Here is a 16,674-nt window from a genome sequence, read left to right as displayed (position 1 = left end):
AATAAGTTTATGTGAATTATTATCTGATTATGAAAATGAATGTATGAAGCTAATTTGTTAAGTTTCAGTCTTTTAAATGGTACTCTACAAGTTGAACTTTAATAATGTATATAATCAAAAAATGAATTGTTCTATGAACCAGAAAAATAAGAATAATTAATGAATTAGTTAAATTAAAATATTAGATAATCAATATAAGGTTGTGGAGATTATTAAGCGTTTGATTGAGATCATGAATTGATCGATGTTAGATCACCATTGAAAACTTGGAAGCACTGGATGGCCGTTTCGTCTTATTGTGGGATTGCTCAACAGTGCTCATTCACGATGGAAGATGGTCGCGCAATTTCGTGGATTGATTGAGGTTAGACAACAACACCGTTGGATGCCAACTCAGTGGTTTAGAGGTTAAGTGTTCCCACGTGAGACTGAAGGCCCTGGGTTGGAATTCCGCAAGCGGGGTCGTGGATGCGAACTGTTGAGTAGTCCTACTATAGGATGAAACGGCCATCCAGTGCTTCCAGGTGGTCTAACATCAATCAGTTCGTGATCTCAATAAAAAATATTAGATTAACTTAAAAGTTTAATATAGCTAAAAATAACAATAAAAATATCTTTTAAAGTAAATTTTAAACAGATAAACATTAAAAATAATATATAGAAATTTGTCTTTGAATATTTTTATTGTATGGTCTACCCATGTGTTAAACAAACGAATATTTACTTTTAAACACAATCTTCTGTTAATTTTTTACAGTAAAGTAAAATGCACACAGACGGCCGTGTATTGTTTCCTGCCCCCTCCTAAAAATAACAACGATTTAAATTCAGTTGGTATTGTTTACTTGAATCTTCCTATTGATGTTTAGGAATGTGATTGATCAGCATCTTATTGGCATATGTGCATACTGTGCGCATTGCCTCGATATTGCCTTAATTCACAAGCATTATGAGCAAAGGCGGATAGTGGCTAGCAAAGATGTCTAGGACTCGCATTTTGTCCTGTTCGGGTCTCGCCAGCTGTATGTATCTGCATCCCAGAGTTGATGTTAACTTTTGGACTCGAACTCAGTACCGTTCGCTTCAAACGCCATCGCATTATCCAGATTCAAGTAAACAATACCAAATGAATTTAAACTTCACCCCATTGCACAAGCAAGTGGCTATTAGGATCCAGTAGTCAAGTGAATAACGCGATGGCATTTAAAACGAACGGTATTTGGTTCGAGTTAACATCCAACTCTGAGATGCAGGTACATCCAGCTGACGAGTCCCAAACAGGAGGAAACGCGTGTCCTGTATTCTGCTGCCATCCACTATCTATCTTTGCTTATAAAACAGTGATTTATTGACAGGTTTATATTATAACGGTCTCTGATAACCGGTATTCAACTTTCATGTCACCCATATAATAGTAATGATTATTTGCTATTTGATTAAATAATATTTAATTTAGAAATTCTAAATTACTATTCTAAATAAAGGGATAAACTATAAATAGTGAAATTTTGCCAAAATATTTTGAATGATAGAGTAGTGTGCCGTAAAACAATACTAAATAATTACGTGTGAATCATCAACAGAATCGTTTTTCACTCGGTTTAAAAAAAACGTGGGACAAAGTAGTATATCAGATCAGATTTGCGAAAGTTTAAACATCTAGAATTATTCTGTTGGGAGTTGTCTATATTTGGACTGTTGTATTGTTATGTTTCCCGTATTGTAAGCTTTCAGATAATGCCCAAAATGTTGCTATATATTTTCCTTCCTCCAAGTTTTTTTTCCTTAACAGTGGATCTTTTATTCAGTTATCCTTGACTTATGGCGTAAGGATGTACTTGTTGTATTTTTCTATTTGTGTTTGCGGTCAGCCATTTGTTCCGTTCTACCATATGATTTCGAGTTATAGGTGAACTGTACAACAGAAGTTTTATCAACCTGCTATATTCGTTTTCTGTTTGGTTATCGGACTAGTGGTTGTTAGGATATTCACGGTCATCGTATAGTGGGCTAAACAGTAGATCATTAATCTTATAAATAATAAGCGAATCAGTCAATAAATGAACTCAATAAATCAGTTGTTTATATAATTATCAGTCCTAATATTGTTCATGAAGCATTTCTTTCGAGACAAAGAAGAGACGTTTATTGGTTTAAAAATACTATTCATGAAGAAATAATCTCAGCTACAGGACTATTGATAAATGGGAAGAATTTCAATTTTTTTATTAATGACTATTTGTACTAAAATTGAATTGAAATCATAGATTTCCAAATAATCATAAATAACTTCCTTTGTTTAGTAACAAATGGAGTTTTCAGAGTTCAAATGAGAAATGTGATCATGTCGATCATACTGAGGTGATGGACTTAAACAATATTTTTTAAACGATTCAATGTAGTTCACTTATTCAAAAATTTGAAATGTCATACGGACTCTGAATTCAAAAGAATTAGAAGTTGTATATTTCTGTGAAATTCACATATAGTGAAACAGATACCCAGCGCATTATGATTTTAACTAATTCTCTAATTAACTTCCACTTATTATTACTAGTAGTGAGAATAATAGTAATAATAATAGTAATAACTTGTTTAGTAATATCAACTTACATGTATTAAAGGAAATATTATACTACCTGTTGTATTGGAATTGAGATAATGAAGAAGTGATTTTAACACTTCACTTATTGAATCTGTCGACTCTTTAAACAAAACAAAAAAAGGTTTGTAATTGAGTAAACAAGTTGTTTCAATTTTTTTTAAAAAAACAAAGGTATGTATTATTATTGATTTATCTTCAGTGCATACTAACTGATGATAACACAGAAATGATAAAAAATGTTGTTTATTCGTTGTAATGCTTTTCAAGAATCCATGGTGTTTTTATTGTTTCATATAATCTCACTTAAATAGTCATTCTTTGTACATGTTTACTATCGAAGTAAATAGTAATAAATCTCACTTATACTTAATTCAAGTAGATGTTCAAGTATTGACATATTATTAATTGAAACTGATTGAGTAAATTAAGTACTTGTGAAGTCAAAATTACGTAAGCTATAAAGCTCGGATAATTAGCTTTCATTAAAAATATTTAAACTGATAATGATAGGCACAGCAGTTAATAAACACTAAGGGTACTACAACAAAATGAATGAAGTACAACTCATAAATACATACAATCCTTTAATGTTATGTAAAGATTACTTTTGGATTGTTAAGCAATTTTCACAGTTGCGATTCAGATATAATCTGTGAATGTCCGGTCAGTTTGATCAAACTTCCATGAATTCACTTTTCCGATAGTAAAACGTTAATGACAATGAATTTAAAATAATGTTACCAAACTAAGCTTGTATACATCCCTTTGCAACCAAAAAGAAACTAAAAAATGGTTTCATTCGTGTGAAATATATTTGTTTTTAGTGTGATAACGGACTATTATTAATTTGTCTGGGTTAACGTGCCTTTTCTTCACAAGAAATACTTTAGTATTATAAATTTCATTTTATTATGGGTCTGAGCAGTTTCATTAGCTATTAGCAATACATGCGACTTGTAAATTTACAAAACATAAAAGTATGCATTACAGAATATTCATTTTGTCCATTGTTTGGTTACAGCCTGATCATTGTTTGTAAAATGTAACTAGCACCAAGAATAACAGAAGAAATTTTCCCTTTATTCAACATATTTTAATGCACTCTCGATTTTATACACAAGACGATTTATGAAATGACTTCAAATATTTGATAAGGCAGAAAAGTTAGGCCACTTAGATAAATATGCAGTATTGACATATTACCAAATTTGTTTAATGAACATTATATTAGTTCAAAGCTAACTGTCGACCTTTTAAAATAAAGTACAAAGATGTATTAATAAGTTAAAATACCTTATCCGTGAATATAATAATCACCTGCCTGTACACATTTTTCCTAAGGAAAGAAGGCTCATTTACTATCAAGAAAAAGAATTCTGAGGTTACAAAACTGTAGGATTCATGAGAAAAAAGACTATGGAAGAATATCCGATTTTCAACTTATTTTATGTTAGTAAACGTTTTGAATGATGAATGGAGAAGTGATCTCGTAAATTAAAATCTAAAACATTTAGTATATAACCTATAAGAACCGTACTTATTTGACTTTTTAAACGACTACAAGACATGCGGTAAAAATTTTGTCCCGACCGTTTGACTGATGCTGACAGTAAATCATATAGCTTCCTTTAGATTGATATGATTTTATGTCATTATTTTGCTGTTATTCCAGAATTGACGGTGGTTATTGTTCGCAGGACATAATACATTTTTCATGATATCAAACTTACTACACAAAATAATGGTAAATCTGACTCCATACCTTGAGACAGTTTGATATTTCTTCATTGTATCTAGGATATATTTATTTAAATCTTTTTGATTATTCCCAAAGTTTAAATAACGGCTTAAGGACTAACATAAACTTCTTAAGATATTTTGAAGCTATGTATTCTTTAAAATTATTACTATCGATGAATGATGATGTTCAAAAACTTGTGGTACACCAATCCCATAGTTTCCACATTCAAAATTATGAAAGTGTTATAGATTATACCTGACAGTTAGACATGTTTCAGAATCAAATGTGACGTTTTGAGCTGTCTTTGTATCATGTGATCGTAACGAAAGATAACTAGGATAATTGGTTTTCAAGCTAAAATGATAAAAATAGATATTTTGACAAGACTGTAATTCACAGAAGAACCAATCAGATTTAGGATAACAGGTCTTGAATTTTGGAGCGAAATCCATCCGTCCACTTGGGTAAATAGAGTTTCGACACTGTGGCTTATGTCAGTTCGTAATAAAAACCAAAGTATAGCTCATAACTCTAGCCATCGACTATAAATTATAATCCTAGATCCTCACACTGGTTTAAAACCCTCATTTAGCCCTAATAACTAGATGGACATAATCAGGGTCACTTTGGCGTCAGTCAAAGGTCGTCCGCAAATCAAAGTCTCACCGATATTTTCATAGTAACTCAGTACAACTGAAATGACAATTTTTCTGACAAATCCCAGTGTAACTTATTCAACAGCTAGACTTCTCAGTTGTAATAAAACTAATAAAAACATTTATGGCACTGAATCTTAAAGGTTTAGTGACAAAACATAAACAAACCATAAAATTTTAATGGACGGTTATTCAATTCATAGACCACTAATAGCTGTGCTCAAGAATGTCTATTGACCATACATTTAATAGAGCAGATTTCAGTTGCATGCACAAAAGTACGGACCGAAAACAGTACGCGTGTGCTTTACAGACGGGAAGCTTAGTCGTGGTGTGAATTGCATTTATCAAACTTTTCCTGTGTCCCTTTTTATCCATTTTAACTGTTTTGAGGGTACTGTTTACTGTTTAATGACCGTGGACTTTTGCTAGGATCCATTAAACATTTCACATTACTATAATTATGAAGAATTCGTGCAAGCGAACGGACGCCGTTTTTCCGTCACCTCTGGCATGCAGTGTGACAAATGCGAAGGTTGGTTCCAAGAAGCATGCACAGGTACTACAGTACCTGCTTACAACAGACTTAATAGGTCGGATCGTAGGTGAGTATGTGGCACGTGCAACATGAATGCTGATAATTTTCAGAGCAACATCATCATCCTCTTAACGGGTCGGCAAACCTGAAAAAGGTAGTCCTAAAACGGGTAAACAAACAAAGACGAGCAGTCAATAAAAGAAGAGCGACCTCGACAACTCCAGTATCGACGGAACATGCATCAAAACTAGTGAGGACGTGCCGAAGCTCATCATCATCGTAACATCAACGGTACTAGACTCCCTAAGCAAAGTTGGGTCCCCCAGCATAGAATTCCTGTATGCAACGGTGGTCCCCGAAAACTCTGTAGGCGATTGGATCCTATCAATAATGTTGTAATGAACCAAGTGTCATCGTCTACGAAAACGACCGCGGTTCACGATGGTTCTTTCATAATCATGAACCATAAAGGCAGCTGTGACCTTCCCCTTAGTCTTCAGGACAAAAAATGACAGGATGCTCTGGGAAGTTAAATAGGGGGCTCGAACATTTCAAGATAGGGTCTTTAACGGTCACACGGATCACTCGACGGAAGGACTTCAAGCATCGAAACCACCCAATTCTACTTTTTGTAATGCTCACTAACGCTACCGATGTAGGAGATGACTTACTGGTTAGTAACTTATTGAGATCACATGGGAATGTAAGAATACTGCCTGATGTACCATATTCTGAGCGAAATATCATCAGAAAAACTATTAGCGAATCTCGCGAGACGTTTTCTCGCTGAAGAAATATCAGTGTGCAAAGTGTCCCGAAAAACGCGGACCCTACCCACATAAACTCTGATATTCGAGGACGGAAATTCGTCAATCAGTACTTGAAGCTCAAAAAAACTATTGACTCGACAATTGGTGAGGCTAGCTAAGAAGGAGGGATATTATAGACCTCTGCTGATGAAGATAACATTTCCATTCTCCCATATGGTGGCTGCAACTTTCAAAGCATTTTGTTCCAACAAACGCCAGTTGCCAACTAGAATCCATATGTGTCCGGATGGGCCAAATGATGCCAGAATCAAGCACAAAGGCACATTGGAGCTGACTCTGCCATTTATGAACTGTCAAGATCATGAAAAAAACGTAGAAAGGACAGGAGCTACCAACTCAGAAAACCCTGTGTAGGTAGATGACCTGTCCATTCACATAAGACTCATACAGATAAACAGTACGGGGAAGCTCACATGATTAAAAGTGAAAGTATAAACTTCCTATATATGAACACCACGAGATTATCGAATAAAATGGATGAGCAACGTGAACTCAGCAATGCTAATAATACTCATCTGATATGAATATCTGAAACACAGATATATTCTCAATTTACGGACCAGGAGTTAGCAATACCAGGGATGTCAGATTTACAGGACAATCTACAGCAGGTGGACTGGGAAGTTCACTTTCAGCTTGATATCAACGCTCCTTCGGATTTTTCGCTGCACAATACCTTATGTGCTACAAAGTAGCCTTCTTCTAACTGTCCCTAAAGTCTAAATGCAACGTACAGTCACCAAGAACCACACTCTTTATTAGCTAATCCACAAAATGCACTGCTGTGCGGAATACAAACGAACTGATAACAACAGCGCACACGGGCAATCCAAGCAAATAAGGAACATATGCACAAGGGCAATAAGAGAAGACAGGCTCCAGTACCGGATAAAGCTTACCGATAAGTTTGTCTCCAATCCGAAAAGCTTATTTCGTCGTGCACCCTCTCTTAGACAAGCCAAAACCGAAGTTTCTCGACTTTTAGGTTCTAGTGGCTCGACCAACTACGAAGTTGACGCCGCTAACCTGGAAGGACAGTACTCTCAGATACTTCAGCCGACCCACACTAACTATACTGATGAAAGCTTCACCTGCAACTCCACAGAACCTTCAGAAGTGAACCTGAGCGCTGAATCGCTGTACCGGAAACTTTAGCACCTAAGCAAAGCGCGCTTTTTCTGGTCCGGATATAGTCTATTCTGATATATCATGAGGAAAGCAGCTTCAATCATGGCAACACCTCTTAGCGTGATGTCCTCGCATTTACTAAGGCGAGACACATTATCAGACAATCGGGAGCTGGCTCACATCACACCAATTTTCAGAGGAGGTCGACGTAGCAAAAGTCCAAGCTACAGACCGATAGCACTTCTCTCTATACCCTCATAAAGTATGGAGTCCCTGATATGCGACGGTATATACGACTATTTATTATTCACAAACTTTTTTCACCCCAACAGCACGGTTTTGGGAAGGTTCAGATTTACTTTTAACAGTTCATAGTGTAAGGTAATACACCTGAGACATGTTGCGGATTACAATTACAGTTTAAGTAAATCTCCTCTAAAGGTATCCCAAGATTTAAAAAATCTAGAAGTGTTAGTACCCTATGATTTGAAGTCTTACGCTAATTGCGACAAAAATGCCTTCAGAGCGAATCTTGCACTTGTAAGGTTGAAGCTCATTTTTGGCCAGTTTTAAAGAAAAACTCTCCGTGTAATCTTCAACGGTGTTATTCGTCCCTATTTAGAGTACGCAAACACATTATTTCTCTCTCAGTTCAAAAATATAAGGACACTTTGAAACGTATTCAATAGCGAGCCATGAAATCAGTTCGGGGACTTAAATTTAAGCCTTATGAAAAGCGCCTCCAATCACTGAACCTTTTCCCACCATGGTACCGGCGTCTTAAAGGTGACCTTCCAGTGGCTTACAGCATCCTTAGCACTTCTGAACATCCCCTCAAACACCTAATTAAGCTTAGTCCTAAAACAAAACTTAAGGGTCACACCCAGAAACTGAAGACACGACAAAGCACAACGGACTGTAGACACACCTTCTACTCCTTAAGGAGAGGCAAATGCTGGAACTCGCCACCAGTCGAGCTAGTTCAAACAACTTCCTGGGAGTCCTTTAAGGGAAAACTTGAGATATTCTTGGGGACTAAGGATAGTATCTTACTATGATATACCAACTTTTTTTCCTTTTTCCTCTTTTATCGTTAACATTGCTAGGTCTCTACCTAGAGGTATCGGTGATCCACTGTTACTAGATACAAAGGATCGTTAGGCGGGAGCTTCTTTAATTCCGTCAAAAACCATCCGGACTATATGAACACATTTTAAGGTCGGAATAGTATCGTTAGTTACGAACAACTATCAGAACTTCATAAACAACAAGCTGGAGTTGAAACATACAATTTAACGGATAGGAATAGTTACAAGCATCATTTCAAAGTACAATGAGACTAACAGTTTCTTTATTCAATCAAAAAACTGACTCGCTGCATTTGTCAATATAAACATATACTCAGATTACGATTAGAAATTCACAATTGACTCGTTTTTATGAAATTCGGTGTCAACACACGTTTGAAAAGTGCTTCAAATGAGCGCAAAAACGAACACTTTTATTGCCATTATTTTTATATTACCCTTAAAATATGGGTGAATTGAAAAGAACATTTGAACAATTGTTTTCCCAATATCCCAATTTCGGTAAAGTCGCCATAGAAACTTCTGGGGAACTTTCGGTGAAATGTCACCAAAAGCCCGATATTTCCCCAAAATTTCCCTTCAACCTTGGTGAAGGTCATTTGACCTTGAGGATTTCCCCTAAATTTCCCCAAACTCGGGAGAGTGGGTTAGAACGATATCTCATAAATAATTTGTTCACCAGATAATAAAATATGCCGCCAAAACGCTAAGCGCTTACTTTTATTTAGGACGACTAGATTATTTATCTCCTCGAATATAACTGCCATTAGACGCTACAGTGTAATTCGAATTACTCGATCAAGAATGATTATGATGCGCTTACATGTTTCTGTCTGGTCTTAACCACCAAATCGCCGACGTTTACATCGTCAGCCTCGAAGCATTTCCTTCTCTGAAAGTTTACTGGTCAACAAAGACCAAACATACCAGACTTCTAAATATTTTCATTCCCTCTGAAATTCAGAAATGTGCATAATGGGTTATCACTTAGATCAAGGTCAAAATCTAATATCCTATTCAGTTGAAGAAATCACGTTTGTTTGCCTAAACACAATCATTATTTTCAATAAATTATCACTAATAAATTATCAGTTGTGTATTATAAGCTTACTGACTGTAAGTTCAGCCGATGTTCATCTGGTATCTTGAACTCAACAAAGTGAATTCAAAGTTGATATACATGGTCAGAAGTGTTACACCAATAGTTAAATCGTATTTTTAGAGGCAGGAGGGTCCGGACATCAGAAACAAAGAAAGAAAAAGAAAGCATTCTGTCAAAAAATAACTTGTGGATGATCTGCCTCTCAATTACTCCATAGTTTTCCCCATTTACATAAAATCTACTCAGTGCATTATTCACTAGAACCCTTCAGGTTATTGTCAGGGGATTAATAAGGATCACACCAGGTCTTTATCTCTTACATGATATTTATCACTTGACGTCTACTCTGGATGATGTAGTGACAAATGGAGTCAAAATATTCAAAATTAGCCAATAAACTCCAATGGACACTTAAGCGTTCTATATGAGATAGTTATTTACTCCCCTTTCTTGTGTAAACGTAAGTTTATTCATTTCCCCTTACTAAACAATGAAATACCGACGCATTTTGAGTAGCAATGTTGCTCGTTTCACTTTCGCCCTATGTTGTGTAGTAAAAAGGTAAGACCGACTTATACTGCTTTCTGATTTTGATGATCAAACCATAGGTTAACTACATATCTAACAATTGTTCAGCGCTTGTACTGAGCAAAAATCTTTCATGTTCTCACTAATAGTTTATCCTTCTGACGAATCGAGGATTTTAGGATTCTTCTGTTAGCTCAAAAGGCAATAAACCTGCTATAGTCGACCTTAAATATTTTGATGTATATCGAACGACGGATAAATAACGGTTCAATAAGCGACAAGCCCTTGATTGAAGGACAGAAGTCCAGTTCTATGCACTGTGTGTGAAGTAGAATTGGTAGATTAATAACATTATCTTGGTCTTTGATGTACGTTATAGATATTTTTATTGTAAGTTTTTCGTGTTAAATTTATTTTCGTCTCATTTATATCTCGGTAATTGTTCTATCTAGAGCTTGGATTCTCAATGTATCACGTATAATTTGAACACTCGAAAGCTAGAACCCGCCTAAGTCGCAAATGAGAAGACAGAAGACAAGTCAAAGGAATGCCATTCTAAACAGTGTAATTTGTTGTACAGAACTGTCAGGTATTTATAGTTTTTAGTAGAAACGAAACCATAACTACAGTCCTACGATCCGCATACAGAGGGTTATTATCATTTGTGCGATATGGAAGCTCCACATAGGGATTCTGGAATATTCCAAAAGATGACTGGATGGGATATATTCAGCTCTTCATGTGCTTCTCAGAGCTTCCTCGAGTTCACCCATGGGCCGTCCTCACACCTAGCCTCTTTAAAGTCTGTTGTGTAAAACTTTTTCTTTTGATCAACCTGAAACTTGGTTACTGCATTCCACTTGCAATCCATAGCTCTTGAAGTTTGTATCGCTTTGACCTTGCCTCATCTACATCTCTACACTCGCACTACTTAAGGCTTTCTTGAGATGAATCCATGAGCAACTGAAACAGGATTCTGCTTTGTATGATCAATGTTCTGTCGTCCCGTTGAATTTGACTTATTTGTCTCATAAATGTTCCAACATTTCTCTTAACTAAGTACAGTTCATTTCCCACAAGACGTTTCATAACACCTAGTTCTCACTTTTTATTACCTTGACAAGAACCCTTTCGAACAAATATGGAAGCGGCGAGTGGCCGAACGATACTCATTCGTGGGTTTATTTGTCTTTCTGGGCGGCAACATACTAGTAAAGACTGTCCGAATTTCCCATCCGAACATACACTCAGCTGGTGACTTTCCAGCTGATACTGCCGGATTGGGGGTAACTCTGTAAGACATTAGGAATTTACTGGTCATATGTCCTGGGGTACCTTCACCCCTTTGACCAGAGTTTTTTTATCATACCCTTTTCAACAATCTTTGAAATTGGAAAATTTAGGAAGCGCCAGACCCCTCCTAATGTGTACTAGGAATTTCTTGGTAGATCATAGACGAAAGTAAAAATAGATTCCAAATGCTCCCCTTGAAGACCAGTAATTAGTAACATACCACAAGACCGTTGCTAATCACTACCGCGAGGTGACAACCAAAGGGGTTTGGGACCTTATTAACTTCAAGACAGATATTACTGAGTTAGCTACTGTGTTCACTACGGTATACAGAACATAAGTAAGATCCAAACTTGAAAACCGAGTTCAGGCTGCAGGCGCTTATTCAAAAGGGGCCTCGGATATCTTTGGAATGTACAGAGAGAAGCAACCCGAGCGATTCTAGTACTACCAGGTGCAATATATAAAAAGTGGCTTCAAAAGCTATACCTCTTTACTCTGTCTTACCTTAGAATAAAAGATGATATGATTTTGACGTATATAATACTAGGAAATGACTTTGGAGTAGAAAAGCCAAGAACGAACAAAAAAACCCGTGACATAAATTTTCGTACTGTTTCTCTATTTCTTTAAAACTTTTGCCTGAGGAATTGGTGTCCAACCCATCAATTGACTCATTCAAGTGAAGACGAGTCACTCTCAGAAGTTTTTGAGAAGTGGACTGACATTGGGTGTTGGTCTTCTGTCCACAATATACAAATCTTACTTACCTACCTACGCCTGTTGTCCCACAATGGAGCATAGGCCGCCGACCGGCGTTCTCCAACCCTCCCTGTTCTGTTCCAGTTCTATCTAATTTTTGTTCATTTTTTTCATGTCTGCCTTCATTCCTCTGCGAAATGTGTTCTTTGGCATTCCTCTCCTCCTTTGACCTTCAGGATTCCGAGTTGGGGCTTGACTTGTGACGCAGTTGGGTGCCTTCCTCAAAATGTGTTCTATCCACATCCACCGCTTTTTACATTCTCCAAATCTTCTCCATCAAGTGTGATTCGATTGTTGCATGCTGTGTTGCATCGGAGAATCTTGCTTTTCTCTTTGTGTATGTCGAGCCCGAATGAGGCTGATGCTCCACTGGCTGTCTTCTCTTGCATTTGTTGTTGCGATTGCGATAGAAAAGCTAGATCATCTGAAAAGCCTAGATCGTCCAGCCGCATCCTAGATGTTCACTGTATTTCACGCTTTCCCTCAGATTTTGACTTCTTGATGGTCCTATCGATCACCAGGAGAAAGAGAAATTGTAAGGGGAAGCAACCTTGTCTGACACTGGTCTTTACTTCGAACGAGTCAGTAAGCTGTCCTCCATGCACGATTTCGCAGTTTAATCCATTAATGGAATTCTCTATGATAGTGACTGTCCCTCTGGCACGCCGTAGTGTCGATGAAGCTTCAATAGTGTTGTCCTTTCCACACTATCAACTCCGTTCCCATAGACAATGAATTTGGTGTCGAGTGATGAAATCCATTCAGTAGATTATTTCATGGTGACCCATGGTGTTGCGATTCAGTCAGTATACGATCGATCCTTTCGGAATCCAGCCTGCTGGTCTCGAAGCTGGGCGTCCACGGAGTCCTTCTTTCTGTTTTATCCGGATGAATAGTTAATTGTAGTTTTGCATCGGCTTACATCAAATTTTTGATTCAGGTTTGTATACTTAATTATGTAAAACACTAACCAGAAAACGTAATTCAGTATACAAATCTGAACCACAAATTTTGATGTAAGCTGATGCAAAACTTCAGTTAAATATTCGTTCAGATAAAATTCATAAGGGAAACAATCTACCGAACACAAAGCTCAGGATAGATTATTTGGATGAAAAAGGTACTTTTGTTGCGTAAGAATACAGCCAATTTCGAGAAATAAAAATCACATTTGGACAATACCTCCTGTTCGTAACTTGCACGTCAATTTGTTGTTTCATCCTTACTTTCTGATAACCAAATCCATATAAGATAAGTTATATGTCAATATGGCTGATAAAACGGCACTTGATTGTGCGAAAGGTACTAGTTAATTTTTTTGGATATTGAACGATTTGATGAGTATTTTTCAAGGTGGTACGTGTTGCACACATGGCCAGTGCTGTTTCGGATGTTTCCTTTGTTTCATGGGCATCAGCTGCTACGGAATGCACCAATCCAACATTTCAAACTGCATTAAATCGACCATGGCCTAATACCTCAATGCACAGAGATGTGCTGTCTGTACTTGCAGCTGTTACTAAGACAATCAAAGATAACGGTGGGAAGGAATCGCCCACAGAGTACTATGCCGCCTTGGTTAGTAATATTTGATAATAAGTAATAGTTCATGATTCTAGTTGACTCTTATCAATGAGTCCTCTGAAAAAGTGGCTGTTGCTTATTTACTAAAGCTAGTCATGTGCAAGTCGTAAGTTTGTCACCTATCTCACAGTCTTTAGTGTCCAGGATTCACTGTTGCGCAAAACATGTGGAGAGGCTGCAAAAACACTTATCAAACTTTTGTCGTCCCACAATATCAGCACTGATGCTTGTCTCATTAAATCCGTAATGTTTAAAATCGTTTTGTCAAATCTGTAGGTCTTAACGTGCCTCGGTAAACTTTTACGGGCTCAGTCGTATGACTCCTGGTCAACCGAATCCATCCGTCATATATATCGTCACGTGTTGCGTTTCGTTGATAGTGAGAAACCCAGCATTCGTAAATCATGTCATTCATCAATTGTTGATATCTTGGGTTCATTGAACGTCGTCAGTTTAACTGGAGATGTCGTTTTTCATCCCGCTTGCCATCAAACCCAGGAACATTTGTGCTCTGTTATCCGTCAAGAGACAAGGTATCCTCTTAATATTCTAGTAAAATTTGTATTGTTAATTTTGTTTTGAAATTTGTATATTATTATGAAAATCTCGGCCAAATTTTATCGCAGTTATCCACTTAGCATCAAATAATAAGTCGCAATAAAGCTCTTAGGGTTTATGTGTGTATGTTCACCGTGCAAAGGCGAGCCAAAAAGTGATTGAAATCTTCCAGCCAAATTTGTACTTAAAAATTCTTTATTCGGTTCGTTTCTACCTTCACCAACTATTGGGTCACATTAATAAAAATTCCTTCCTCCAGGTTTATTCGGGAATTATAAATATCTTCTTAATTGTTACTCGTACTACTTCATTTTGTTCTCATTTTTGTTTGTTGCTCTATTCACATATCTTATTAGTAATAAGTCCATCATTCATTCTACCCTGTAAGTTTGATTTCTAATGAACCATGCACTATCATAAGGAAGATGTGTCCCGGAACCGTGTTGCTAATTACAATTTGGAATATATATATATATATATATACCATGACAATGATTGTTATTGATTTTATCCCCTTATTCATATGTATGTATTATAACTCCACTAATCACTGGTTCGAATAGTCTAGAAAGTGTTCTTACTTGTCTGATACGGATTTATTTTGTTTGAACACATAAATATTGGTACAAGAGAGTGCCAGTATATATGCGCCACACAAAACAATGAGAATTCGAAGAGAGAAAAAAGGTAAGGAGCGTAAAAAAAGAACAATGACGAAGAGATTGATGTAAGGTAGTGTAGTAATAATGAGGGAACGGAAAGGTACAGTCAGAGGAAATCTTTCAGTTAAGGGAGACACAACCACTTTTTATGAAGAAAGTAAAAGAAGGTTACAGCTTGATCGCCACTGGCTTCTATTCTGAGCCATATCTGATAACGTCTCTAGCCACTGTGTAGCACCATCTCTCGGACCCCAACCAGGGAGTCGCAAAGGACCGACAGAAGCCAGTCCTTTTCAGCTTTCTTTCATACCGCGACACCATGTCATACACTGACCACCTCTCCGCTTCTTCCAACCAGTCCCAGAGTCGGCAAATAATGCACGACGTGGAATTCTCTGGGACGACATTCAGAGAACATGTCCAAGCCACCGAAGTCGGTGTTTCAAGATGGTGACACCAATTGCATTATCATCTCTGTGCCCGAACACACGATGCCGAACCTCTGCATTACTGACATGGTGTTGCCACTGAATGTCAGCAATCCTTCGGAGACAGGGATGATCGAACACAGAGAGTCGTCTAACATCCTCAACTCGGAGAGACCAGGTTCCACAAGCATAGAGCAAAACTGCTCTCACCGACGCGTTGTAGATCCGACCTTTTACAGCCAGACTAACATCACGAAGGCGCCAAAGGTGGCCCAGATTGGCATAAGCCGCTCTGGCTTTCACTATTCGTGCATTGATCTCATCACTCACACCCCCACCAGCACTTATGCAGCTACCCAGATACACGAACTTCTCGACTACGTCTATCTGCTCACCATCCAGGGTGAGTACAGGATTGGAATCCTGCCAGTCTTGTAGAAGTACTTTGCATTTCGAAGGTGCAAAGCTCATACCATACCTACGGACACTGATTGTCAACTGATAAAGTGCGGATTGCATGCCTTGGGCATTATCGCACAGTAAGACAATATCCTCCGCATACTCAAGGTCGAGAAGTCTTTCTCCAGGCAACAGATCCACACCACCATTACTTACATTCATCAGAGCTGTTTCCAGAATGTCATCGATGGCAAAGTTGAAGAGGAATGGTGATATTGTGCAACCCTGCCTAACCCCACTGCTCGAATGGAACAATGGAGAGAGGTGGTTGTATGCCCTCACTCTGCCTGAGGTGTTTGTATATAGGGCTTTTAGGATGTTTATAAACTTCTCAGGCACACCCTTCTTCAATAGACAATCCCAGAAAACAGCCCTGTCCAACGAATCGAAGGCAGCCCTGATGTCAAGAAACACTACGATTGTTGGCCTTTGATAAGTATGGCGGTGTTCTAACATTTGGCGGAGGGTGAAGATATGATCCATACATCTTCGACCGGAACGAAACCCAGCCTGCTCCTCGCGAGTCAATCTTTCTCGGGTTTTGAACAACCTACGAAGTATGACGGAAGCCAATAGCTTGGACGCAATCGGAAGTAGACCTATACCCCGATAGTTGTTACAGTAAGGACGTGAACCCTTTTTAAAGATAGGGACAACTATCGATTCATTCCATGACGTTGGTACACTCTCTAGTTCCCGAACCTTTGTAAAC

At 37.6% G+C, this 16,674-nt stretch overlaps 2 protein-coding genes across 2 annotated transcripts in view; one reads left to right on the top strand and one right to left on the bottom strand.

Moving 5' to 3' along the window:
• MS3_00005657 (uncharacterized protein) overlaps nt 1-9,573 on the bottom strand; it is a 32,952-nt gene extending 23,379 nt beyond the window's left edge. Inside the window, exons 1-4 of the mRNA XM_051213746.1 lie at nt 9,514-9,573; nt 9,410-9,478; nt 9,305-9,359; nt 2,614-2,705 (exon numbers count right to left, since the gene is read on the bottom strand). Of these exons, the coding sequence (XP_051069748.1) occupies nt 2,614-2,705; nt 9,305-9,359; nt 9,410-9,478; nt 9,514-9,534 (237 nt within the window). The 5' untranslated portion in view covers nt 9,535-9,573. The remainder of the gene's footprint in view (nt 1-2,613; nt 2,706-9,304; nt 9,360-9,409; nt 9,479-9,513) is intronic.
• Nucleotides 9,574-13,488: 3,915 nt separating this feature from the next.
• Nucleotides 13,489-16,674, top strand: part of RRP12 (pre-rRNA processing protein) — a 30,582-nt gene continuing 27,396 nt past the window's right edge. The window contains exons 1-4 of the mRNA XM_051213745.1: nt 13,489-13,849; nt 13,891-13,961; nt 13,993-14,098; nt 14,132-14,388. Of these exons, the coding sequence (XP_051069747.1) occupies nt 13,643-13,849; nt 13,891-13,961; nt 13,993-14,098; nt 14,132-14,388 (641 nt within the window). The 5' untranslated portion in view covers nt 13,489-13,642. The remainder of the gene's footprint in view (nt 13,850-13,890; nt 13,962-13,992; nt 14,099-14,131; nt 14,389-16,674) is intronic.

This window comes from Schistosoma haematobium, chromosome 3 (genome assembly GCF_000699445.3).
Source record: "Schistosoma haematobium chromosome 3, whole genome shotgun sequence".
In the NCBI taxonomy this organism is placed as follows: domain Eukaryota; kingdom Metazoa; phylum Platyhelminthes; class Trematoda; order Strigeidida; family Schistosomatidae; genus Schistosoma; species Schistosoma haematobium.
Note: the sequence above shows the minus strand (reverse complement) of the source record. Positions and strands in the feature narration are given on the sequence as shown.